This window comes from Chlamydotis macqueenii, chromosome 13 (assembly GCF_036417535.1).
Source record: "Chlamydotis macqueenii isolate bChlMac1 chromosome 13, bChlMac1.mat, whole genome shotgun sequence".
In the NCBI taxonomy this organism is placed as follows: domain Eukaryota; kingdom Metazoa; phylum Chordata; class Aves; order Otidiformes; family Otididae; genus Chlamydotis; species Chlamydotis macqueenii.
In genome coordinates, this window is record NC_141568.1 from 16083005 (window position 1) to 16110513 (window position 27509).

The window sequence follows — 27509 nt, forward strand, 5'->3', positions numbered from 1 at the left end:
TTCCTGGCCTATTATGAGAAAGAAATATATTCCCTACACGAAGAGCAGCCGGCAAAATGGTGTTACAATTGGTGATTAAATCGTAAGTTAACCCAAGAATTAGAATCGAGATACATAAATGCTTTTTTTCTTTTTTTGGTGAACAAAGCAGGCTGAAAATGGATGTTGTCATGTACTTTTTTGCTCCAGCCCATGTAATTTCATGCATTCCTATATGGGTTTTGATGAGTTCTGCAGATCAATGACGCTGCATTTTAACACAAGCTAAGCAGTAATTACAGCTGCATGCGAGATTTATTCATCTGGTGGCACTGCACCAGCTGATGGAAGGAGCAGCCGTATCCAATCAATGTTTGAAGCTTCTCAAAACAAAGAGCTTTTTGGCTCCCACTGCGAAGTGAAAATAAAAATAACCCCCAGAACCCCAGGAGTGCCCCCGATGTCCACACAGGGAAGGCTGCAGGATGGGTCTGGCTCACATCTGCCCCGTTGCTGGCGCTAAGCCTTGCCTTGCACACCCAAGTCTGCTGTTCGTGTTGGGTCTTCCTCACGCACTCGCTGCATGACCCACTTGTCTCTAGGGCTGAGAACTGGACTGATGAGACTTAGGACATACGTGAAGGAAAAGGAGGAGGACGAGCAGTGGAGAAGTGTGGAGGAAGGAGCCAGGGAGGAGGCAGCCAATGTTCCCCAGGATCATCTCCCACGTGCCGGAAGGCAGCCAGGCTTGGCGTGCGCCGGCGGGGAGCCAACGTGATGTGCCACGCTGCGGCGCGAAGGGAGCAGCTGGGGGACTGCAGCCGAAACCACAGAGGTGCGTAATGTGGCTCTGTTGTTATGGGAACATGGAGCAGCGGATGCAAGGTAGCATGTTTAAAGACAGACGCTGAATTTTGTCCAATTTTTCTTCAGGTTTTCCCTCTTAATGAGGGCTACATGGCCAGAGAGGAGCTCTCCTCTCCCGCGGAGCAAAGGCGGTTGCTCCCCACTGTCACTGCAAAAGCGTCGCTGTCCTGCTGATGTGCTCCACTTCAAAGCTGGCTCCACCAGTGCTGGGAAGCACAGGCAAGTGGGAACCCATCCAGCCCTGCCCAGGGAGCAGCCATAGGTGGGAAGACGTTGCCCAGGGGTACGCCTGGGGTGTCCTGCGCTGAAAGCTCCCCTCTGTCACCTTCAGAACTGGCACTGCCACCACTGCGTGCAGGTGGGACTCGGTCGAGGCTTTGGACCATGGGATGCAGCTCTTCATCGCGGGTGGGAAGAGGCTCTTACATCCTTAGGGGTGGTCCCCTGGGCAGGACACAGGCAGCTGAGCTTCTGGGTAGAACCGCATAGCCTTTTTTCCTGAGTTCATCTGTAACTTCCATATTTGTGTCATTTCTTTGTTTACGTACTTTTGTATGAGATACTCCACTGAGGATTTCTTAATGCAAAGTTCCTGCATCCAACTTTAGTCTAGTTTGAGCACAGATTTTTACCCGGACTCGGTTACCAATTCCCAGCTCTCCGCAGCTGCTGGCCAGTGTCAGCTTCCTTCTTCTCCTTCTGTCTCCTGTTCCTGCCTATTGCAGATTTGGCCTCGCTGTTCAGCACACTCCGTGGCGCAGTATTTCTCATGCTGGGCATCACGAGACCATGGAACTGTTTAACTGAAAATGTTTAAACTGACATTAACGCTGCTCGGTAGGATGTACTGGCTGGCTTTTTCCTGAACGAGAATTTGGAAATGGTTCTTCGGCTATCGTTAAACCTTACGCACCAAGAGCAACACCGAGGGACTGGGAAATGCTGCTTTGTGCCATTAACCGTGCTGTCAGAGCCTCAGAGCTACGGTGGCTGCTCACGCGGTATTGCACAGCCTGCGCTTGTGGTTTTGGAGCACTGAATTTCTTTCCAAGTGCTCGTGCTCCCAGCAACCCTGCTCCTCAGCACTGGGGTGACAACAGAGCCCAGCAGAGAAGGGGTTACAGCAAGGCAAAGTGCATCATAAATCCCCAGCAAGGCTTGGACTAACCGCCAAAACCCGAGCTGACGCTGCCTTGGCCTGGCTCCACGGTGCGGCTTGTGCCTGGTTTCTTTCTCCCTTGTGTCTCCTCCCTCCCCTCCCAGGAGCACGGAGAAGGTGCTGCCTAAAACCAGGCTGCATGCCATTTCTCCTCTTCTTTCCCAATAAATTCAGCCCCAGAAGAGACCCCCAGGGACCTCTGAGGAGGTGCCTTCTCCAGGCACTCAAACATTTAAATGCATTAAACACATTGGAGGTGGGGAAGGCGTAAGCACGAGGATTTTTGGCACAAGGATGAGCGTTCGCTCTGCTGTACTCCAGCCTCCTGCTCCAAACAGTGCTGTCGCAACCGGACTAAGCAGTCCTGCCCGGAGCCCGTGCCTGCCGAGCGGAGTGAGCATGTGCTCATCGACAACAGCCCATGCAGAATCACCCTGAGAGGGTAATAACAGGAAAGGTAAAAAAATCTGCCTAGACAGTATCTGTCTCACTGTGCCGGCTGGGCACGTGCCTGGCACATACAGGACAGTGACATGTGAGGCAGTAACGCAGCAGGGTCATGTTCAGCTGCCTTTGGTTCCCCTGCCCAAATCAATGACGGTCCCATCAGCGTGCACATTGGGAAGAAACGGGTATGAACCCCTTTTCGGGTCTCCAAGAGAGGGAGGAGGCTGGAAGGTCATCCCTGGCACGGCCGCTCTCCACAGGGCCGCTCATGAAATCCCAAGGGAGAGCACGGCCCTTCCCGCCCGCCCGGCCGCGCTGCCCGCGGCCCAACGCCCCTGGGGCCGGGGCTCTTCCAAGACGCCCCACCGTACGCACAGCGCACGCTGCCGAGCCCCAGCCACGTCTTCCGTATTGAGAAAGAGACCCTGTATTTTCCCCTTTCCCACCCCAAAAGCAGTCGGGTATCAATGGCTGGGGGTTGAATATTGGCTCAGCGCTTGGCCTGGATAAGCAAGAAACAAAGTGGTGTTTGCTACAGGGCTAATTAGAGCTATTGTATCAATTAGTCTGCAAAACGATCAGTGCCCGGGGCTCCGCCAGGCGAATCCTGATTTTGGCAGCGCTTTCGTGCCGGGACTCTGCTTCCGTGGGGCTCCCCTAGATACCCCCTGCCACGCTCTGCCCGCCCGCCCAACCCAGCGGGCTCCCACCTTGCTCTGCCGCTACCTTCGCTGCTCTCGCCACTGTGGACCTCAGCATATCATAAAGAGGGGCGTCTTTATGACCCCCGTTGCAGAACCGAGACGAGGAGCTCCAACCCGCACCTCGACGGGCTCGATGGGCTCTCGGGGGGCCCCGGAGAGCTATGCCTTCCTACCGGGGGCTGTGCCACCCTCCCTTCGCAGGCACAGCTCTGGGTGCTTCATCCCCATCACCGCCAAATCCTGTGATTTTATGGCAAGTGTTGAAATGTTTGCTACGTTTATTTTTTTTTAATTTCATTTTTGTTCTCTCTTAAAGCCCCAGCCCCTCAAGGCTGTGTATTAGATGGACTATTTGCTTAAGGAAATAAAAAAGGACTTTCCAGCTCTCCTGTTCACAGACAAAAGGCTTTAAAGTCTAAGCCAGAGGGCTTAGGAAGCAGCAGATAAAAGCAATTTTCCAATGGTTGTCTTAATATATATTGAAAAACGAGGGCTTTTTAGCTAAACTCGTGATTGGTTCTGGATTTAACTCCTAAACTTAAACACCCCAGCTTGGGGATGTTGCACTGCGCTGTGGGGCGTGATGAATCGCGCTGCCCTGGCACAGGCACCCCCTGAGCAGGTGTACAACGGGGACGGGGTGACCGACGGAGGAACTGCACCCCTGCGGGCTGCGGCTGGGGAGGGGAGCATGAAAAACCCAGAGCAGGGAAAGGCTGGTGGCTGTGAAAACAGGGATGGGGAAAGGGAGGTAACTGCATCCTGAGAGCATGGAGCTTCTCTGATTTCTGGGACAGGACCCCTGGGGGGAGCAGCTCCCCATCACGCCATTGCCACCGGTGTCTGCTGACCCACGTGGAAGACCGTTTGCTCCGTGCCGGAGCCTGGCTACAAAGAAATTCCCACGTTCCTGCCATTCTTTGCCATTTAAGGTTTTCAAATAGACAGCAAATACCTCAGGAAAAGACGTGCCACTGCCACACTCGCCTCCCCGTGTCGCAGACGGTGCCAGAACCGACGCCAGCTGCGTGAGGAAGCGCTGCAGCACGGTGGCCTCCTGACAGCTTTGCCTGCAGACACGCTGCAGATCCACGGGGCTGAGAGCGGTCCCCACCTGGCCACGTGTCCCTTGTGACCCATGAGCCTGGGTGCTGACGAGCTGGCACAGTGCAGGAATTACCCACGCAGAGGGACATCTCCCTAGCTGGAGCTGCCCAGTTCCCTAAGGAGCTTCACACAGCAAGAGGATGCCCCGAGAGCATCGCTGGTATGGGACACCCCATCTCCTGCCCCCACGCCATAGGAGGGATGCTGGGTGTCGTGCAGGGTGGGCTGTGACAGCGGAGCTGGGGGTGCACGGTACGTCAAACTGCAAGGTGCGGGAAGACAGAGGGAAGCTGGGGCTCCCTGGCTCTGGAGCTGCATCCCAGCACTGCATCCCACATCACGGAGGTTGGGGTGAAAGGCAGGAGACCGCAGTGACGGGTGAGCTGCAGGGCATGAGGGCTCCCTGCTGAAAGGCAGAGCTGGTGGGAGAGGGGGGCCGCGGCCAGCAGCAGGGGTAGCAGTGAGAAAACAAACTGAACGGCACAAAAAGAAAAAACAAACCCCAACCCCAACCCTGGGTGGCAGCCTGCCAGCTCCAGCTGGTTTCGTAAGGACATTTCAGCCTAAAAATACACAAACACCCAGCCAAAAAAAGTCAAATCTTTCTGCACCGAATCTGTCACCCACAGCCCTTCGCAAGGCAGGAAGAGATTCCTGTTGGGTCTGTCGCTCGGCGATGAGAACAGATTATCCAGGGTTCAGGACTGCGGTTCAGCAAGTTTCCTTGGGGGTGAGTGCTCTGTGCTGTGTTTATCGGTGGTGCTGGCTGCTCCTCATCTCTAAGCAAAATGTGAAAAGAGAAGAGATTGTTCCCAAATTCTGGCAGCGTTCCCTCCTCCAGGCAGCGTGAACTCCTGCCCGGCTCCTGCCCTTCTGAGTGGGAGCTCTGGCAAAAGTGGGACAGCCCTGATTTATATCGGGGGTCATTAAATAGCAATTTCTTTAATCAAGATGTCAGGATTTTACTAATCCCCAGGCCAAAGACAACATTGTTAGGATGCGACGCGGCAATAAAAACCAGCAGGGAGGTAGCAGGTACCGCTACAGCTTTGTCCCTGAGGAACAAACTACCTTAGTAACCCTCCCGCTCCTCCTCACAGTACAGTCTGTCATCTCCTGGGTCTCTTCAGACAGTTCTTAGATTTTTCTGGGGAAAAGGAGGATTTGGAGGGGGGAAGTGACAACACTATACCACCAGTTTTTGCCTGCAAGATCTGTATCTAAAGAGGAGCTGAGTTTTTAGTGGAGCTGGCTGCAGAATTTGCTATTTCAGATGGAAAGGCAGCGAGCAAAGCATCGGAGCTCTGGTTCAGCTGGTGAATGCTTTCCTGGGTGTTCCCACATTTCTGGGTGCTGCCACAAACTCTGCTTTAAAGCCCAGCTCTGTACAAGTTAAGCAGGGAGGTGATGGCACCTCAGATACCTTCACACAGACCTAGAGGGGACATAGTCCTTCAGAAACTGATGTTCACAAGGGACAGGACCTCCTGCTTTTCCTTCTCCTTCATTTTCTTTGGAGTTTGCATGAGCTCCAGCCAGGAAATGTCTTTTGAGACAGTTCCCCCTTTCCATGATGACTTGCATGTGTGGCTTGGAAAGGGTAAAGGGAAGAGCCTGGATCTGGGACTAAGCTTCTGCATGGCCTCTCCCCCATGGAGAAGCTGTGCCCCAGGAGAGAGCAAGTCTGGTGGAGCTCTCCTCTGTGCTGGTGTCCGAGAGGGGCCAGGCAGGGTGGGCATTATAAGAAGAGGCAGTGTCTTAAGATGGAGCTGTGTTATGCAGAGTCCTGCAGATCTCTGCTCTCCCTGCTTGTGAGTGAGTTTTCCAGTGAGGAAGCTCAGTCCTCACACTCTCCTGGCACTGTTTGGTGGGATGGGAAGGTGGGCATTGCTTCATCCACCTTCAAGACACCATGATGCGGTCTCCACTCTGCTTTGGGCCAACAGAGGCAGCTCCTGGAGAGATTGCACCAAATTTTGGTGAAATTGGGTCTCCAAGTGGATGAAAACAGAATGAGATGCTGGAAAACATCCAGCTGATTTCAAAGACAATGTCTTTCCTGTTGTGCTCTTCCTCCAGCTCACACTCACCCCTAGGTGTAGCCGTATAATGACAGCGATTCCCTAATTTATGAGGATAATAACAAAGCCTGAGACCTCTACCAAGGCCAAGCCCCGATGCTCAGCCTGTCCCTGTCTCCACCAGAAACAGCCCTGCTCCAGAGCTGGCAGCAGCAAACGTCGCAGAGCTGCTCCTCCCTGGAAATCTATTTGCATCCCATTTGTGGGAACTGAGCAGGGCTGGTCATTCCAGTCAACCAGCTCTGGCCTTTACGAGCTGCTCTGTTTTGCTTATCATAGGGAGAACTTAATTATTCAAAGCTGGTGGGCATATTTACTTACGGGGGTACATTAAACCATAAATTCAAACAAATGTATCTACATCTCCGCTTGCAATGTATTTTCTCTATCTGCTTTATTGGTGCTTGGGCTGCAGGACACAAAGGTGGGTTGTTCAATAAACAGCACAAGGCAAGTCATCCCAATTAACTGGATTGTTCCATTTATGCTGCTGCTCCCTCCAATTAAATGCAAGGGAGCACAAGTGACAGGCACGAGTAAGATGGGCACGCAGAAAACGATATTCTAATGCAAAAGCTGTGATGAGAAAATGGAATCTACGCACCTGACAGGAATATTAATGCAAAACCTTGACCTATAATTTTCCTTTCTTCAGTCTGAGAGAGCCAGAAAGAATTGCAGCTCATTAAAAAGGATCATGTCCTGACAGTTCTGCATAATGCCCACATCCCACAAGTCCCATGGTCTAAACGTTTGCCTTGCTGGCTTCACCAGTTTGGATTGGACCTCTGGAGATCATCTGGACCACCCTCCCGTTCAAAGCAGGGCTAACGTCAAAGTTAAATTCAGTCTGAAAGTCAGCTCAGGTGGCTCAGCGTTGAGTATTTCCAAGGATGGCGATTTCACAGCCTCTCTGGGCATCCTGTTCCAATGCTGCCTTGTCGAAGCTCAGTCTGGAAGCCGTTCCCCACATCACAACAACATCTGGCTCTGCTTCCTTAACTGTTTTCTTGATGCAAAGTGTGTGTTGGCATGTGGGATGCAACGAGTACCAGTAGGGAAGGTGATACCATCACGCAAAGACAATTCTATTGCAAGGAAAGGTGATCAGGAAACAGTCCCACACGAGACAGGGTGAGAAGGGAGGCACTGCGGTATTTCATTCTGAGTTTGGTGCCACTTTTCTATCAGGCACTGCCAGAGGAGTTCCTGAAGATGGAGCGACCAAAGTGTTGCCCAGATTGGGCTTGGTATTTGGCACAGACTTGAGATGTCAGGGCTGCGGCTAGCCACGGCAGAGCAGCAGACACAATTGCATCTCTCTTTCTTCACCGAGCAGCGAGCTCTGCATCCCTCTCCGGAGGCATCTCTCCCTCCCTTCACTCCCTATGGAGAAAGCCAAAGACAACAAGCTTCCCAGCCCTGACACCTCTGATATGTGTGAAGAAGGATGGGTTGAATGCAGGCCTGAAATATTTTACATTTTCACGGTAGTTTCACAGCCCTGGCACTATCAAATTATCTTTCAATGTACTTGGAAGCAGGAGGAGAATAACTCGAGATGGATTCTGGCTTTTTTGTGTCTGTGTACTTGCAAATTGTCTCTGCCTACACATCTTGCAAGGCCTGTGCCCGTTTGGATAGGCACACGGAAAACCGGTGCTCGTGTGGATGCTCCATTTGCTCCGTTTCCCGCCCCAAAGTTCGGAGGCCGTTCAAAGCAGGTCCCCATCCCTGGGTGGTTACGATCAAACTTGCCCTATGCACTGTACTCCCCTGACCAGGCCGGTTAGGAACTCGGGGCTAGGAAACATAAGACAATTTAAAAATCTGAACAAAAGAGGAGATGAAGGAAACCAGCTGGAAACCTCTATTTTGCTGATTTTGAAAGCAAAATGTGGGTCACAGATGTGCTTCCACAGACAGAAACTGGCTAGAGAAGAAAAAGGCATCAGCAGTGCCCAGACTCTTTGATGATCAGAGGTAGATTTAGCTCCAAGGCATGGAGACAAGAAAGGAAGAGGAGATGAAGTAGGAATAAAAACATAATCAAGAGATTAGGAATGTGGAACTCAACCCATCCGTAAATTTGCCTTAGGGAACAATGAAAAATGCAGTAAAGAAAAAAGATGAAATCAACTGCTACATCTTACTCTCTCTTCCCTTCTCTTGCTGTCCCTATAGTTTTACTTTTTGCTGTCCAAGAGGCCCTTTACAGAACCTCCCCTCCTCCTCCATCATGTTTTTTCTTCGCAGAAGTACTGTTTTCTACTGTTCCTCCACAGTAGCTATGAAATCCTTGCTAAGGACAGGCTGACTTCAGAGCCTACAAGAAGTAAAGCTCTGCAGGGAAGCCCACACCATCAGGCAGGCATGCATGGGACAGCAGAAAGCAACGCACTCCTGCCCATCTTTGCTAGGAGAGAAGAGCTATTACTCCCTTCTTGTTTAGGCTAATACACAATATTAAATCTATTTTCAGTGAAATTAATGACAAACTAATAAAAGCCACGCTGCTAGCTCTTGCAGGCTGTTGATTAGCCTGTGACTTGGTCTCCCAGGGGCCATAATAGAAGGCTTGTTGTTCCAGCCGTTTAAAAAAACTCAAGGAAAAGCACTGGAAGAGCAACGTAGGACAATAGCAGCACTGATGCGAGGAAGCCCAAGCGGTGGTTCCTTAGAAATAGCCAGGCAGTGGCGGGGCGGGCGGGGAGTCTGAAAAGCACTATGGATAGATCCCACCTGTGCTGGCCAACCAAGACCCGGTTGCTTGGTGCCTTCGGGCTTTGCGACGTGTGCCAAGCAGCTGTGGACTGTGATCTCTGACTCCTGCAGCACTCTTCCCTCCTGCAAGCGAAACACCAGTCCCTACGGCTTAACACCAAGAGAAGCCTGAAACAGGAGCGGTGCTAGCCCAGCTCACTGCCCTTCACTGTTTCTCAAACGCTGGGGAACTTCAGATACAGTTCTTGCCCGGAATTTATTTTTCCCAGCCCTAATGAAAACACATTTTGTAGTTGCTAGTGTTTTAAACCCAATATCAGTGTCAATAAAGATAAGCCCTTTCCCAGGGTGGGGGAAAAAATAGAAAACTGTCTCAAATCTTTCACTCATGCAGAAGAAAACAACCCCAAAGCATTAAAGGATTAAATGAAAAATCTGCCTTCTGCCTCTTTTCACTGGGAGTCCACTGGGCGTGAATAAGTGCCAACTGAGCTCTCGCTTGCATCACCATCTGGTGCGGTGGCAGCAGGGCCTGGAGGTGCCGCAAGACGCGTGACAGTGCCCTGCCCTGCGACAGCATCCCTGCTCCTGGTGATGGAACCACCAGAGGCTCCTAAACAGCAGCAGGTCCCTAAACGCGAAGGACTTTGTTCTCTCCAGCTTCACCATCTGACCTAGCCTAGAAAAAACAAGGGTCCAGCCTTGGCACGACTCACAGCGTGGCTACGGAGAGCGGCAGCACAGCTCTCCCCTGGCAAGGAGCACTGTGCGTTCTCCTCCAGATCCAAGAGATTTTGTTAAAGACACCGAAATTAATTTTGCTGGGCTGCAACCACACACTGGCCTTACTGTGAATGCCACAGCACAAGAGCCTCTTCAGCTGATGCCGAGAAACTGCTGGTGGTTTCTGAGCTCTCGCTGATGAATTGCCCAGCAGCTGGTCACATTGGGAGGGCTCTGCTTATTATTTTCAACTGCTCTCTTGCATGGAAGGAAAATCAAAATACTTTCTTCAAGGTAATTGGCTCTAAAACAATTGAAGAATTTTCCACAAGGTTGTAATGCAATTAGGACTGGTGTTTTACAGAATTTATATCTCTAAAGGTATGCTTATGCCATCTGACCCTTCTTCTGTGGAAAAAAAAATAAATGCTGGCAAGAAAAGGCTGATTTTGTTATACAGGCAATGAAATATAAATTAAACATGGATGTCCACCTAGGAGTGATTAAAGGGCAGCATAATGTCAGGATCATCAGTAAGCTGCAGTCGCTCGTGGTGAGAAATGGTTGGGTAGGATGCTGTGGCACCAACCACACATCTGCAGGCTTGCCATTTGGTTTTTGGGCAGTGCCAAGTGATGTGTCATCCCCTCGCCTTCTGCCGCAGCACCGCAAGAGCAGAAAGAATCCAGCGCTCCTGAACTGCCCTGCCAGCTTGGATGGGAGGAGCTGGTGCAGACCGGGGATGATTAGAACAGAACCATCAGCTACGCCGGTGCTTGGGATCGTGTTTTGATAGATACCCAGGAAAACCCTAAGCAGCGGTGCCAGGCAATCCAAACACGCAGTAACAACTCCAGAAGTGCATGAGTCAGCTGGTGAAGGGAATATTGTGAAAGCCAGAAGAACGGACGGAGCATTCCCCTGTCATTGTTGCGGAAGCCTCTATCTCCCTGACCACCAAAATGTCCAAGGGTATAACTGGGGAACCGATCGCTCTGTGCTTGCTTGTTCCTTGTGCTTAACCCTTAACCATGTTTTACTGACAATGCCCAAGCCCCAGCGCAGGGCCAGGGAATGTTCTGCCTGACAGCAACAGCTGCCCTGACTGAAATTATGGGAGGAAAAGCTTTAGCCTCCTTGCCTAGGTGGAGGCAAACAGATTGGATGAATTATCTTTAGAAATGGGTCTGAACTGAAACTGAGGAGGCACTCAACATTTCTTCAGAGCCAGAGCAGCTGTTTACAGGTAAATGCCCTGACCTTACCACAGGACGACCCAAAGCCATGGATTCAGACAATCACTGTCAAAAAAAAACCTGGATGTGGTCCCTAATGGTAGAGACGCCACCGACTGTATTATAACGCAATGCCACTGTAAAAGCAAAGATGTCCCTTACCCTTGGTTGTAATCCAGCTGCCTGTCAGTACAGTGTATGACTGTCAGAAAAACAAACCCCAGAGCTGTACCGCTACACAAAGAAGGTGATCACACCCTTCTGTTATCTATGAGGTAAATGAAGAAACCATCAGCCACGTCCATGGGTTGGTCTGCCTCTGCTCACTAGATCTGTGTTAGAGAAACCTACCTTGAGCCGTTTGGGAACCTGGCCTCAGGGTCATGGACCCGACCCCACACTGGCCAGAGGGGACACCAACGTCCTGCCCGATCCTTTCTGCCTTGCAGCAGCCTGTGACACCACACGCATCGCAGTCTATAAGCACAGGCATGTTCAGATCCCCTGCTACGAGCTCATTAACTTTATTAACGAGCCCAAATGCAGCTTCTGAACACAAAAGACTATGGACAGGGATACTCACTATTGGGCCGAGTCGTTAAGTTGATACTCCCGGGACCGGTTGAAGCATTCTTGGATCCCAGAGTCTGCCCAGAGTCTCATCATAGCTGACAGCAGCTCTGGAGAGAAGGGCTCTGTGTCCTCCATCCGACTTACGACATCGCAGACCATCTTGGCATCAGCCTGCAGAGGAAAGAAACAAGAGGTCAGATAGATGCTGAAGGCAGAATGGGGAGGCAGAGATTTCAGAAACCGTTCACCAAACTGTCAGGAGTAAAGAGGCTGTGTTCCTCAGGATGGGGCTTTAGGACCCACACCGTATGATCCAGAGAAAGGGCAAAAGGAGGATGGAGCAAGGAAAGGGGTTATTTGTGCAATCCACCTCACGTCCACAAATATTTCTATTCAGCAGACAAACCAGACGGCACTGCGTATGTGTGGAGCTTTGTGGGAACAGAAGGAAATTCATACCTGTACAAGTGTACTTTAAATGGTCAGCGAAGTGCCGCACATCCTGCAAGGTGTTAACCGAGCGTGTAACCTTGCTGAAGTACGCGCCGTTTGTACCAGAAAAGACAGCAAAAAGGCTCCAGAAACATTTTTTTTTTCACATGCTGGTTTATCGCTTTTCCCAAATTCTTGTTCTTTGCTACCAGCCCCTGCGACAGGGACCAACTCATGCTACCACAACCCCCTTGGCTGGCTGTTGCGCTTTGTGACTCAGAGGGAGAGGAATCTCCCGCGATTGAGGAGTATGGCAGCCAGGGCAGGGCCAGCTGGCCGCTTTCACATGGAATCTTTTTTGGTGAGAAAAATGTGATTCACTGGAACAAGAACTTTTTCCTGGAGGACGGCGTTCTGACACAACTTGAGTCCAGAAGATGTCTCAGATTTAGGATGGGAACGTCTAGACAGCCTTGGAATAGCTGGGTCCAGCCCTACGGTAACAGTGCGCAGTGACCGATGCTTCACTCATTTGCGAAGCAGGACACCCAAATTCATGACCCCTTCTCTGCTTGCTTTGCAGTAATTGGATCTCCCACACCCCGACAGACTCCTGACACCCCAGGGGTGTTGGCTAATCTGCAGCGTTTTTCTTTCACGGCTTTGAAAATTTTGGAAAAGTCTCATATTTCTACCAGCTGAAAGAAAACCAATTATCATTGCTATAATCAATTGGAAAAGAGGAGCTCTCACTCCTTACGTGCGCTTACAGCAACCTAGAGAAGACAACCTCCTTGTTTTATCACTTTTTCTCTTGCTGCTGGACCAAACCCATTCTTGGTGGAAGTCTTTGCCTTCCAGGGTGTTTGGTCTAAATCACTCTCACTGGGAACCACCTGAGCGCCGGGGTCAAGGTGTTACAGGTTTGGTGCCAAAGCAGGCAGATTATTTCTTAGGCCACAGGCACGATTAGAAGTGGAGGAGCACCGACACTGAAGAGCACCACAATATCCTGATCGTCTGGGTGGGAACCACAGGCTGTATGACATGGCCAGAGTCACAACTCCTCTGCAGCCTTTGTTTATAGAACCCTGAAACTGCTGTAAAATCGCAGGGCACCAAACCAATAGCACGGGAGGCTGGAGCTGCCGGAGACTTCAACGCTCAGACAAAGAGCCTCAAGTCCCCCAACACCCAGTCTTTATGGGCTGCAGAAATCTCAGTACTGCATGTGGACACCATCCCATAAAGCTTAATGGGGTGGAGCCTCCATGCTTTGAAGACTTTACGAACATAAAGTCTTTCTCGCAGAATACTTAACTTGGTATTTCAGTGCCCAGGATTCCTCCCAGCCCTCCGTGCAGGCTCTGCTTATTTTGGAGAGACGGTATCGGTGACTCACACCTCAAAGCCAAGACAAACGAAGAACCTTGAAGAGCCCAGTTAATTTCAAACGCTTGTTTTCTGCCCCGGAGTGCTTCGTGAGCTCAGTGAATATTCATAAATCGTCATGGTTTGCCTGCCCTGCTGCAGCTGCAGTTCTGCTCTTTTCGCAGAGACTAAATAACACAAAGCCTGCTAACGGCCAGTCCGCTCAGGGCTGCAGTCTGGCAGGGCCCCGTTGCTTCTGCATGGGTGGTGCAGAAAAAGCACCCATGCTTTCAGCCAGGTAGGAAGGAGATCTTTCGGGGAATTACAGGCGTAAGTCATAGACCTGTCACTCTGTCCGTGATGGCAAAGCACATCTGAAGCTCTCCAGCTGTTATGGGCAGGGTCTGGGCTGCTTCTGAGCTTTGTGGATTTAACTGCAGGTTGCTTTCTGCAAAGCATCAGAGGGAACGTCACAGTGATCACATTTTCTGAGCTGGGAAACAGCTGCCTCACCTCTTCCACTGCTGAGGCTCGTGGCAGTCCCCTGTGATTTAAGACCCAACGCAAGAGGTTTTGAGCAGAAGACACAGATGAACAGCGACGACAGGGCAGAATGGGACTGATCAGGGACAGGCACCTCTGGCTGTGGTTATCAGGTCTGCTCGGGCCAGAAGTGGGGCTGAGCTTGTAGGGCAGAGAATTACTGTGGCCCGTGCTCCTCTGCAGTCACCTGCGGTCCCTTTTGGGGATGGGAGAGGTTGTCCTCCCGCAGCGCAGACCGGGAGCTGGCAGGCTGGAGCAGGGAAACAGCTCCTAGGAAAGTTTATTGCTCTTGCTGAATGGTAATAAAAATATTCCAGATTGGTTTTATTTCGTGAGCCATAGAACTCTCAATTTTACAGACCCAGAAAAAGCAGGTGAAATGAATATTTTTAAAAATTCTCCTCCCCCCTACCAAGGGTGAAGCCCCTCTGCCAAGGAGCATGGGGCCATTCAGGAGTTCAGGCATTTGTTAGATGATTTAACAAGCAATTAAGGATCCAAGAAGAGAAGATATCCCTTTCTCTTCTCACTCTCCAGGCTGCATCTCAAGCTGGGAATGACATTAAAATCTCCAGCCCCCCCTGGGCCCAGCAGGTAGATTTTTAAATACTGCCTGATTGACTTTTCCTTCCCCGCCTCCCCCGGGTCTGGCGCTCCCGCTTTTCCCGAGGTGAGCGGAGCCGAGCCTCCCGCCACGCTCTGCCTCTGTGCTGAAGCCAGCAATTAAATAAAGCAAAACAAAACAGACCAACCAGCCCCCCCGTCCTTGCAGTTCCCATCCGACGGGGTTTTTGTTAATGAAGATCACGGTGGTATTTCGGCCGCCTCGAGAGCTATAAATAGGCAGCGCTCTGCCCCCGGGACCGCTGGAAGGAGCCACAAAATGGTGCAGGGCTGCTTCCTCCATCGCTGCCTCTGCCTGTCCCCAGCTGCTCTGTCCCCCATCGTCTCGGCCCCTCGGTCCAAGCTGGCTGGGAGGAGAGCAAGGAGTTGTGCTGGTCTCCTTCAGGCTGGTGCTTATCCGGTAGGAGCATCCCACTCCATCCCTGCAGCTCTCCCATGCATCCTGCTGTCGCTTCCCAAGGGCTTGTGTTTTCCACGGCAGGTCAGAGTTACAGAAACCCCCGAGCCGATTGCCTTTGGGTTACTGGGTACCGAGAGCTCTGTGTCACTCCTGAATGGTGAAGGTGCCCACCTACAGCGGGAGAACTGGAGCTGGCTGGGCTCGGGGAAACAGCTGAGCTCAGAGACCCCGGGATGATAAATTTACACAGCCAGGCTTTGGCCACCGAGCTCAAAGACAAAGAGCAAACCTCAACCAGAGCAGTCAGGGAACGGGTTTTGTGAAACCGAAATCCACAGGCAGACGTGAAGGAGAAGCGCGGTAACTCAGCGGGAAGTCGGCGTGTCTCCTCTCTAACCCCGCGTCTGCCTTTGCACCAGAGACGCGGTATAAATCCAGTTCATAAGGGGATCTGTTTTCCCACTAACCTGGACGTAACCGCAGTTATTTAATTGTCTCCCATATGTCACTGTCACCGAGCACACAGGCGGTGCTCAGCACGCAAACTTGTGACTCTGCCTGCCACAGCCGCAGAGCCCAATTAATTTGTTACCTTGCTGGAGGGGAGAGGGGCTCTTCCCAGCAGCCTGACATTACTGACAGGCATGTTTGTCTCTCCAAGCTAGTTATGTTTCACCATGCAGATACACATCATCCTAATTCTTTGCTCCTCACCACCAGCCGTGATCCGTGCCCGCCGAGGTGCCAGCGCTCCTGCCCTACCTGTGCTGGAGTGGGACCCGGATCCCCATCTCTCTGACCATCCCAGGGTAAAGCCTGGCTCTCATCCTTTGAAAATGCCTCAACACTACCTAGGAGACTTCTTTTTTTTTTTCAAAAAGCAATTGTTTTCTGGAAGGGGGCAAAGCCTTACGTGAGGCTATGTGGTACAAATCCGCTAACCCCCGTAAGAGCCGCGCTGATGTACGCCCACAGGAGAGCTGACCCAGTGTGTCACGCCGTACCGCGCTTTCCTTTTGGCGAGCTAAATCCCAGTAAATATCATTTTTTTGCTGTTATTTACTCTGATTAATCATACTTGTCACTCAGCCTATCTCAAAGGTTAGCACTGGGGCAATTTCCTTTGGCAGCTGGTTGTACTCAAAGCCGCGTCTCAGGACATTTCAGAAAATCCATGTCGTGGGGGGAAAAGAGAAGCGGTGCATTTTGCTGGTGGGGAAAGTTGAAGTGTCTTGAAAGCATCCAGCATCCACAAAGGATGTCCCCGGAGGGGGACCTTCTCGGGGGACCCAGATCCTGACGTCCAGGCAGAGCACTACGTGCCTCTGCTACTCCAGTGAGAAACAAGGTCCTGTAACCTGGGGGCAGAACATGGCTCATGAACGGAAAACCTCCTCCTCCTCTTCCTCCTCCTTAGACAGTATCTCAGAAATCTGGACCCCGCTTCACAGCTGAAGTGTGGCTGCATCACAGCCAAAGGTGGTTATTTTCACACCACTTGCAGCCTGAATGACTTCTGGAAACAAAGCAGAGCTGGTGAATACGCCTCTTCCAGAGACATCCAGGGCCCAGCTCCAAGCCCATAGGAGTTATTGTAGATGTTGAATAAATAGCTACACGTACGACTCTCCCCCTCACTCACCCTCTCTTTCTCACACATCTGCGTTTCAGAGCTGACCCCTCAACCTGTGGACATCTGTCTGGCGTGAAGCAGCTGCCGTGCATCGCAGCAGAGACAACCTTCTCCCTGCCTCCTCCTCTCTTCCATCCACCTTCAGAACACTCAGCCGAGGCCTCCCACCTCCGCCTGGCATTTGGCTTGCTGGGCACGCCATCTGAGAGTCCCCGGAGGGAGCTGAGCTGGTAAAAAACCATCCAGTGACATTCAGATCTATTCCTTTAGAGAACACCATGAGGTGGGCACCCAAACTATGTGCCCTCTACCTGCACTCGTTGATCAGGAGCAGATCTGGAAAGCTCCGGACACAGATCCCAGTGGTCTGGGCCCCTAGACCTGGGTACAACTCCAAAGGGTTGCTGTCTGTCTGCGGGCAGACAATTTTGTACAGAAAGCGTAAGCCAACAGCCACGGTGACATGAAGCTCTCTCCTCCCGAGGCTGTGCCGTCAGGCTGGCAATCAGTAAAGCTCTGGTTTTCATATCCTTCTGGAGCCAAGACAGTCCCATCACCTCTGACTGTCTCAGCCAAACAACTTCTGTCTGTCTGTTACTTAGCCCAGGATCTCCATCCCGAAACCTTGTTAGCGCTGTGCTCTCTGTCTGCTGCTTCCTATTTGGGGAGACGTTGAGCAGGACTGATGTTACAGACTATTACGGCTCCAAAGCAGGCCAATCGCTTCGTGCTTGGTACTACTTCTATTCCCACCCGTTCTGCACGATACTGCAGCTGAGCAAATCAAATTTGCTAGCTCTTGTGTGGATATAAACTTATTTTCCCCTCCTACAACACACAAACAGTAGCATCCCCTGCTTGCTCGGACTGCTGACTATCTGGCAATCCAGGGACGGGATAACGCAAGGACTAGACTAAGACCTTGGGCTGTCAGTTGGCCACCACCACTGCAAGAGTTCCTACAGCCCTATGTCTTGTAGGAAATGTCGGAAAAACCACCGCCCAACAATGCAGAACTCAACCTGCAAGAGGGATGCCACTGAAGGATAAGTCATTTCCCAAATTCGCTTTGTTCTAGGAAATTGTATGGGCCTCCCCTGTTCTTGAGGAGCTCAGAAAAGCTCCTGAGCTGGGCAAGACACACACGGTGGATAGCTGACCCGATTTTTCCAAACAAGAATGGGAAAGCCAGAAAGCACACGTTAAATGGTCTCAAAATAGGTCCTGACCCACTAGCTGCAACGGAAGGTGAGAAACGGCGCTCTGTCTGTCCCAGTCACTTCCAATTCAAGAAGATGGCATCCCTGAGAGACCAGGAGCCACTGCAAACCCCGCCAGCATCCCTCTGAGGGCACGATGCTTTGATGGGTCCTCTCTGTCCTACAAGCACCAAGCAAAAGGGCGGAGTATGGGACCTGCAAGCTCCACATCATCCCTCGCTGGCGACGTTCGGGCCATGCGGGCACCGGCAGCGCTGCCCACCACGGAGGGGACGAGACAGAGAGTCACAGATGGGGGACATTAGCCGCACGGCTTCACGCTCCGCAGGGAAGCGCTCCGCCATGGTGCTGAGGAGGCTGGAAACACGTAAAGAGGAGAGAGCAAAATCCTTGCAGGCTACTGCCCTTCCTCTCTGCCGGGTAAAAGTCCATAAAATGTAGTGGCCCTGGAGTGTCTGGGCTGCAGTAAACAGCAGGGAAATGCCTGATATCCCACAGTGGGAGAGGACGCAGGGAACTGCATCGGCTCTGGGAATTTGTAAAATAAATGGCTATTTTACATTCATTGCTAAGCAGATAGCTGAGGACAAGCTGAGTGGGAATGATGGCAATTCTCCGGCAACCCGCTCTGGGTTTGGGAATTCCCTGTGGCTTTGGCCTGCACATCATCCACTCTTCAAACATCCTTAAGATTTTCCACACCAGCATCCCTCCAGGCGAGCGAGTAAGGGTGCCAGGGCAGAGGGGGCACGATTTCCTTCCAAGCTTTCCCACCACAACGGGTGAAACGGGCTTTGTCCTTGGAACAGAAAGGGAAACTAGCCCCTATGGTGGGAGCATTCCCAGGACAAAGCCAGATTTAAATTTTTTTTTTAACATCTCTGGCTAAATGCAGCTCATGTAGGATGATTTATAGGGCAGTGCCTTCCTGCTGGGAAGCCGTGCAGCGCTGGAACCCCGTAATTAGTTTAACGCTCAGAGCCTGATGCTGAACGGTGGGTGCTAATCTCCACTCCACAATTAATCCGGCAGATTTACCAGCGCCCCGTACGATGAAGGACAGAGTCTGCAGGTCACAGTCACCTGTCCCTGAAGAAAGCGCCGGTGTTTCGGACAGAAAGACCCTTGTTTCATTTCATGGTCCTATTTTCCTTGGTGATCTGTGGTGAAGATGTACACTTACAGGACAAGATGGAGAGGAAAAATCTCCCAAACCCAAATACTTTAAATGTCCGCTCCCTGTTGCCTCTTCCCTTCTCTGCAATTCATAACTGGAATATGGCGGTTGGGATTTCTTACTGCTCACTGCTGAAAAAACTACAGCAGCCACCTGAACGAGCAGGTTTGGTGTCCCCAGCCTGTCTTCTGCCTGACGGGGCGCCTCAAAATTATTTATTGCATTGCTGGTGTGAGAGCAGGTATCACAGCAGCCAAATAATACGGGATTTTCCACTTGGAGGCAGAACCGAAAAATTAGGTGGTGTGAAAAATCAGCTTGGATCAAACATGTTCCTCTGCATTCTTCTGTGGACCCCAAATCCTCTGAAAAATTTCATTTCACATCCAGCCAAAGCACCTGCATTGAGCCCTTGTTTGTTTCAAGTTATTTGAGGGGTCAGTATTATTCTTATTTTAAATGTAGGTCAGTTTTCAAACAAAAATTTTGTTTCCAAACCAGAAGTTGGAAAAATCAATGAAAATAAAATACTCTGGCCTTTCAGGAATGCAAAATCCTTCTGAAAAATTCTCCAAATTTTCACATAATTTCCTCTTGGCCATGACTACCTGTGGATTTTAACCAAACTTTACAAACGTTTTGGCTTCTGTTAGACTGTGCTTTTTAGCAGATTCATCAAACATTTCTGTCCAGGTCTAGCACTAAGTACAACAAGAACTTTCTTATCAGGAGTCCTTCATTCACCACTTACTTGCTGTTCTAATTTGGATTCTCACCACCTCAAATCTTCTGTACTCTTTCACCAAATGTCTAATGTCTTACAGGAAGACCACTGCTGAGATGAAGGGGTTTTCTTAGGTTTGATTTGGACTTCACGGGAGCGAAACGAAGTATGTGAAGTCCAACACCTACCCGGTCAGGATCCAGGTACTGGGGGCAGGAGGATGTGTTGGCACTGTGGTTTAAGCGCTGTCCCACCAATTGGGTCAGTATTAGCGAATGGGGCACTTTGAGAACTGAATTCCTTCTGCAAACTTCAGCAAATTTCCCTTATTTGTTGCAAGATGAGGCACTCTGGGAAGAGGAACCTCCAAAGAGATGGCAGTCCTTCACTTTACCCAGCTTTCCCTATTGCACATCGCTACTTTCTGGAGAACCTCAACAAAAAGGGACGATGGCAGTGTGCAAAGGCAAGCGTGCAAACCCACCGTCATTTCAGGATGGTCGCTGGCAGCAGTTCCCAATGCACTCAAGAAGCTGCCTGAGTGATGCATACGCTTACTGCCTTCACCTGCAACGGTTGATAACGTTTTGCTTTTCGGTCTGTGGCTGCACACAGCCATGGATGGAGGTGCAGGGTGACCCCGGAGGCCTCTATGGTCTCAAGAGGTGTCCTACCAACACCAGGAAGGGACGGGCTCAAACGAGACGTGCCTCAGCGAGTGGCTAGTTAGCAAAGTTTTGCCCATGACTTATTATTACTACAACCTTCGTTTAGCTTCCCTCCCTCTTAATTTCCAGCTGCCTGTGAGCCCTCCTCTGCAGGGAGGATCGGGATTTCTAGGACTTGGGGTGAAGAAGCATTTGGCTGAGGTCCTGCTGGGAGCAGAAGCTGCATCTGACGGGGCTGAGGCTGAGAAGCAGCTCTTCGAGGTGTCTGCTTAGAAGAAGCCCTGGAGTTCAGAGTGGAGGAAAGACATATCTGTCGCTAAATCTCTCCCGTGCTGCTGTATCTCCAGCAAAATCAGGACTCGGGTGCTTGTAACAGGCTCCGAGGAGCTCTCGGTTTGATCAGCGGGGATTACGGAGGCCAACCCCCAGCAAGGTCCTCCTCACTGCACCACTTCACAAACTAACAGATCTGCTTAGGTATTGTTTCAGGTTAGGTTGCTGCAGAGGAAAACTGTCCTATATTTTCCCTACAATAGCATCAAGAAAATTCCCCAACCCTTCAGCGAGGAGCAGATGGGATGAGGAAGGAGAAGAGGGAAAGCGAAAGAGGAGAGAGGGGAAGGACTGGGAATCTGGTGGGCTGGGTGTGAGCATTGCCATGCCAGGGGAAACTGCTCTCGGGGCCATTAACAGGAACTTTTGTTTATTAACTGCTCTTTTCAGAGAGAGTGGATAAATGGGGCCTCAGGTGCAGCATCAGATGACAGGACGGTCTGTAAAATAAGAGGCTGGCAGAGAAATATCTTTATAGTGGCTTAACAAGGGTAGGCAGAAATAGGCTGGGGGCCTGGAAGAAATCTTTGATGCTGTTGTGTGTATTTATTATTTATTCTTCTGGCACAAATATAGCATCAAAGAAATGTCAGAACCAAAACACCCATAACCTGCTGTAGCTGGATCAGTGCTACAGCTCGGTAAGCACGGCATCACGTAGTACTGACAAGGAAAAGCAGCATCAATGGGAAAAAAGCACCCGGCATTTATGACACTTGCGAGGATGAGGCAGGCGTCCTCGCGTTGTTGAGGATGCACCAGAAGGGGTAAGAAAATCCCTGAGCGCCTTGCTAGCCTGGGCATCTGTGAGGCTCCACTACGACGGAAAATGCCACGGAACAGCGAAACTGCTCCCTTGTGTGCAATCCCACGTGCCACATATCGGGAGTACAGGGTGGATCCCCCCGAAACATGTCGCTGCCATTGCAGAGCACCTCGAGAGAACGCTGGGGCTGGCACCAGCACCCGTCTGCAGCTGGGAGGAGAAACAGCTGCAACATCTCGAGTACCGTGGTTGAACCTCTCCGTGGCTGTGACCCCGCAGCAGGCGTGACACTGCGGGTCTCTCCGGCCTGTCCTGGCTCAGTGCTCTCCTTCCCTCCCCTCTGCTGCTCCCCCTCTCTTCGTGCCAGCCTTCCTGGCTCTGCAAGCACCGCGGCTGCTGCCGCTGGAAGCCCTCCCTCACGGCTGGGCAGGGCAGAGGAACCGCGTTGACACGAGGAACAAGGCACAGGCTTAACGCTGTGCTGATTATTTATTTGAAAATAGTATCTATTCACTTTTTTTTTCTGGAATACTTGTGCTGGCTTGGAAATAGTTCAAGTACCGGCAGGGGATTAGGGAGCTTCTTTCAATCAGCTTTTGTTTTGATTCTTTTTTTACATCTTTGCAGAAGAGGGAGTAAAAGCCTACTCCAAAATGTTCTCCGTGGAGGAACCGGGATTTGGCAGTGTCACACAGTGACACCTCTGGGCAAGGGGAAATGGGGACACTGGAGCCTCTCGCCGCCTCCCAAAGCCCCTTGCAGGGGGCCAGACCTCTCCTGCAGCCAGATTTGGGGCAGGAGGAGCTGGTGCGGTCCAGCAAAGCTCCGGCTGGGGGGGTCTGTTTATGCCCCCGACTCGCCCTGTGGCACAGAGCAGAATTGCCAATAAAACCACAGAGAAGAGACTTTCACAGTTGTCTAACGGGTCTGGAAATCAGATTTCCTCTGAAATAAGTAGAGCGGGCCTACAACCACCACGTACGTTTCAGCAGCGGTGTGCGCGGCGGTCCCTCTGTGGCACGATCAGTTGGTTGGAAAGAGAGAAGCCCCGACAAACCCAAATTTCTGCCATTCTTAGTTTCTCTTTCCCTTCTCTGTTACTCCTGCTTTTTCTCTCCCGGCGCTCTGCTCTCTCCCTGGCGCTACTGCGGCTCTGCCCGCCCGCAGCCATTTCCAGCCTCGGAACAGCCCTGCCCGCGCAGCGCTCTCCGGAGATGCCATTTCTCTCGCAGGCGTTCAGCCCGTGGTGCATTGCAAAAAAAAACCCATCCCCAGCGGAGTGAGCCATGCCAGTAAGAAGCTCGCCTTCCCTCCACCTCCCAGGGCTACTTTCTGCCTTGGCTACGAGCCCGCTGCATCTTTGTGTGGTTCATAAAAATAACCCAAAAGTGCTCGGGAGCAGACAGAGCAATCCCAGAGACTCCAAACATCTAAGGGGCTTTGTTTCCAAGGCAACATCTTGTCTCCTAGCTGCAAAAGGCCACGGGAATGGAGGCAGCCTATGGCAAATGAATAGCTCAATGACAACAACAACAACAAAAAATCTGCTGGGGAGCGTATGAGGGAGGGAGGGGTGTGAGCGGGGCCAGGAAAGCGGAGCAAGCCAGGGCTGGCCGCAGGGAGCAGAGGGAGCGGGTGCGATGTATCTCACGAGAAGCACAGTCCTGCGCCCATTGAAATGCAGGGCACCGCTTCCACCGAATTAATGGGAGCAGGGGAGCCTGCACAAATCAGCCATTCTTCTCCTTTCCCCCTTTTTCTAAGCGCCAGCATTTGACGACCTGAGCTGGTTAAAAATACTCCACTGCCCGAGCAGAGCCCTCCCGGGTCCCAGGAGCGTTTCCGGCAGGGCTGCAGCACGCGGTTGGGTTTCACCACCCCAGGTTCCCACCGCCCCTGCCTCCTCCCCTCCACAGCCCAGGGCAGCCAGGCTGGAGGTGCCCGAGCGCGCGGGCATCCCTCCGGCTCTTCCCAATAAGAAACAAACATGTTTTCACCCTTTTTTTTTTCTTTTTTTTTAGGCTTCCAGAGCTGTGCAGTATGTGAATATCTGTGTGCAATCCAAGCTGCAGAATCAGTTTTTTCCCTGTGGCTGTGAGGATGGTTTTGCCCTTCGATCTAGCCAGCTGGATAGCAAGCCTTGAGGCTTCAGGCACGGGGAAAGCAAAGACCCCTCTGCCCTCCAGGTCCCACCGGTGCCAGCCGTGGCCCCTGTCTGACAGCAGCCTCCCTCCAAGAGGGCGGGCGGGCAGCTCCGTGGCTCTGCTGTGGTGCTGCCGGCGGTGGACGCTGCCCTTACGTAAGCGCCTGCCGCAGTAAAACGCACCCGAGATCACCGATGGGATGGATATCAGACCGGGAAGGGAGAGGCTCCCCAGTGCCAGCCGAGACGCTTGCCTGCAGACGCCCTGCTCTTGCTTTCCTTTTCCCTCACGTCCCATGGGAATGCCTAAAAGCTTGGGATCGTGATGCCAAGTGAGCTGACGGAGCTTGTCCTCCACGTCCCAAGAGGCGGCACAGATGCCCTGGGAATGTGGCAGGCCAGAAAACGTTGGCTCCTGGCTCCTCGGCAGCACGACCGACACAGAGCTTCACCATGATGGGAGCGGGCTCCTGACACGGGGCGGGGAGGAGGAGGGAGCCCAGGCTGGGGCTGGGGTGGCCAGGGGGACAGAGGACATCGGTGTGTGCTGGCGCTGGTCTCTGCCCTGGGCTGGAGCCAGCCTCAGGCTCGCGCTTCTCCCTCTCCTTCTCCTCAGAGACTCTTTGGGATGATGAACAGCTTGGCCATTGATGTCCTGCCTGATGTTAAAACATTTTATTTAACTAACGTCTTTTCTTTGCACCTTCTCCCAATCAATACCATGTGAGCAAGAGGTCTGCAGCGGCAGAGCTGCTGGGAAATGCTCCCCTCACTTTTTTTTTTTTGCACCCTCAGCTGTGGGCAGAGCAAATCCACCGCACGGATGGATGACTGCTAGAGATTATTCATCTTGGTATGCTGTGCAGAGCCCTGTCCGAGCAAGTTTTGAGATGAAGAGGTTTGCTTCTCACGTCCCCTCCTTGAAATGGTTTTAATTTAGCCTGTCTCCAAGGAATTCCTCCGGAATTGCCCCAGTGGAGCAAGGCTGGAATTTGGCCCCTGTTGCCATGCCCTGGGCACTACCTCCAGCCACGGGACGTCTGCCTGCGGGGAAGTACCGCTGCTCTCACCACGTCTTCCTCACCTGGAGCCCACGCCCGAGTGGGCACGCGACAGACAGTGCCGCTTTGTCACCCTCCCGCGCCTCGTGAGCAGATGCTGCCCGGGTGACCGGCTGCGGAGCGCGGGGCAGGGACGCACGGTCTGGTGGAAAAACTGGGGACAACCAGGCTGATGTGTCACTCTGCTCCTCCTCTTCCCAGGGGACACATGGCGGGGGCAAGCTCGGACGACCGGGAGCTCGTGGGGCTTGGGGATGGACTGGCAGGGAAGAGATGTGATTTTAAGAACCAGGAACGCATGGGACTGGGATGTTTGCATCAAAACCAGCACAGCCATTTTACCCTCTGGCTCCAAGTTCTTCCCTCTTACGAGTACCCACCAAGCATATGGCATGCTTGGTAATTTTCTGCCCTAAACTCCTTTGCAGTGCTCCTGGGTCACCTTCCACCGCTGCAAGGTTCATCCTTGCGTGGCTGAACTTCACTGCTACGTGAAATGATTCCCACAGACCACATCGAGTTTTCACTCTTTCAAAGGGCTCAGCCCCGCTTCGACACGACATCTATTGTGTGGCTGGTGCCACTCTGTACAACTGGCTCCCAAAATAGTTCACGGTATTAATATGAGGGCTGGGATTTTTCAAAGCACTTGGAATTGACCTAACCTGATTCACATCAGGCTTGGCTGTAGCTTGTTATCAACAGGGAACAATTAATGTTCCTGAAAATCCCATTGCTTGGACGTAAGAGAGAAAATAGACTTCGCAGGGCACATTATTATTGGCTTGTTAAAAATTCTCACCTAGACATCTTTAAAAATGTATCTGCTCAGGTCATTAGTGGCATCTGCATGAACGGTTTGTCATTATGTCTGAATGAATAAATAGCACTGATTTACACTATAATAAATTTATAGAATAAATCAGAGCTAAAATACTGCCAGCTGGGTGGCCAGCTACCTCTTCAGAGGATTTGCTGGCTGAGCTTCAGTTTTTCAAGAGGCATGAACAGGGCACAATCCAGCTGTTACCCCCGGTCCTAACACGACCAGGTGCTGAGTGCCCGCTGAGCAGCCCGGGGCACTCCAGCCCTTTCCTGAAAACCCGCCTGCCCCTCAATTTTCTGTGCCACCCTTCTGCTTCAGACGGCTTAGCTGGCTTGCTCGCTCTTGACAGACACGCGCCCAGGCTGGCACCCAGACCCCCAGCCCAGGGACAGACAATACGCACTCGCATCTCCTCCGCAGATGACAATTGTCAAGCTCTCAGCCTCCCTTTGAGCTGGTACCTTCAGAGTAACTGGTCAAGCTGGAAATGCATTTCCGGCCCGTGTTTGCCGACCAGCAGAAAGCTCTCCGTCGCTCCTTGCGAGCCCCGGTGCTGGGCAATGAGGCCATTGATGGAGCAGTGGTATGCTCTTTTGTCCCTGCCAAAACCCCGCTCCCTCCTATTCAGCTCAACAAGATGCGAAGCCCTGGTGCTGCCAAGCGTCCTTGCAGCTGCCAGAGGAAAAGGAGCTAATCAAATCAGTAAAAGAGCCCCGGTGCCGGGATCCGTTCCCAGCTCAAAGCCCACGGATACAACACCCACCGGCTGGACCGCTCAACTCCGAGGAGCTCCTGCTCCGCTCATCCCAGGGCGAGAGCCACGGGCTCCGCCGCTCCCGGTCCGCGTTACTGCTGCCTCAATTAGCCCGTGTCGGAAAGCTGCCGCGCCGATCCCTCTCAAGGCACACCACGGCCTGTACTCGTTAGTCCTTTAATTTTTTTAAAATTCCTTCCCACAATGCCAGCTTCCTATCTCCCCTCCTTATTTCCCACACCGAGGAGAAAAGCCTCACGCTGTGCCTTTCACATCCCTCGGCCCATCAGCGGGCGGCGTCTTTGAAGTCATCTTTCTTGCCCCAATTTCAAACTCTGCTTGGTCAGAAACGAGAGGAGGCTGCTGGTTTTCAGTGTAAATATTTCAAGCATCGTACGAGTCGTTCTCCTGTAGCGCCGCTCGCGTTATCTGCTGGGCACTGGGTGTAAACTGGCACCGCTGCGCTGGCTCCGTGGCTGCTCCGCACCGCTTCACACCAGATGAGGATGGGGTTTGTTTTCGGCTGCATCCCAATCTGCTTCTCCAAGGACATTCTTCCATCTCTTCATTTTTAGCTCTGACATTAAGTATTTAGAGCATAAAATGACTAATTTGCCTCTCTGCAAGCCGCTATGTTTTGAGACCATTTGGGAATTGCTGAAGTTATTTGCCACCTACAGCCCAGCGAGTTTAATAAAGAGATTGTGCGTTTCTGTAGCACTTCTGACTTCGTGCAAACCGCTTATTTACTACCCAGCCACCACCGCGCAAACGGCCGGAGGCAGCTGCTGCTGGGGTTAAAGGCAGGGGATACAGAACAGTCCCGTTACCATGCGCAACAGTTGAGAACGGGAGGTGAAAACATCTCTTTGCCAAGTGAATAACACCAAGTTATCTGTTTCAGCTGCTCCAGCACTTCTGGCATTTCTAGAGCTCACCGACACCGCAAAGAATATTCAAAGAGGCAAAAAGTAATTTGTACGCTTTGGAGGTCAGCCACGGCACCACTGCAAATGCCCCTCCGCTCTCGCAAAAAAGTGCCATGGGCCCTTCAAAGGTCACGGGGTGCTGTGTTTTCGGCAATCGTGACCTGCTGTGACGTGGAGGTGGCGCAAGAGCTTTCCCAGCAGCTCCGCTCCCGGCCCCGACACGGGAGGTGAAGTGGGGACGTGCCACTTGCGGGTTCATGTTCCCCCCCGTCACAGCCCACCATCCTCGCGCTGCGGCAGAGCCCC

At 52.0% G+C, this 27509-nt stretch overlaps 1 protein-coding gene across 2 annotated transcripts in view; it reads right to left on the minus strand.

Moving 5' to 3' along the window:
- GNAO1 (G protein subunit alpha o1) overlaps positions 1-27509 on the minus strand; it is a 139455-nt gene that overhangs the window by 36332 nt on the left and 75614 nt on the right. For both annotated transcript variants that reach the window (XM_086758482.1, XM_086758483.1), the window contains exon 4: positions 11610-11770. In XM_086758482.1, coding sequence (XP_086614608.1) covers positions 11610-11770 — 161 coding nt within the window. The remainder of the gene's footprint in view (positions 1-11609; positions 11771-27509) is intronic.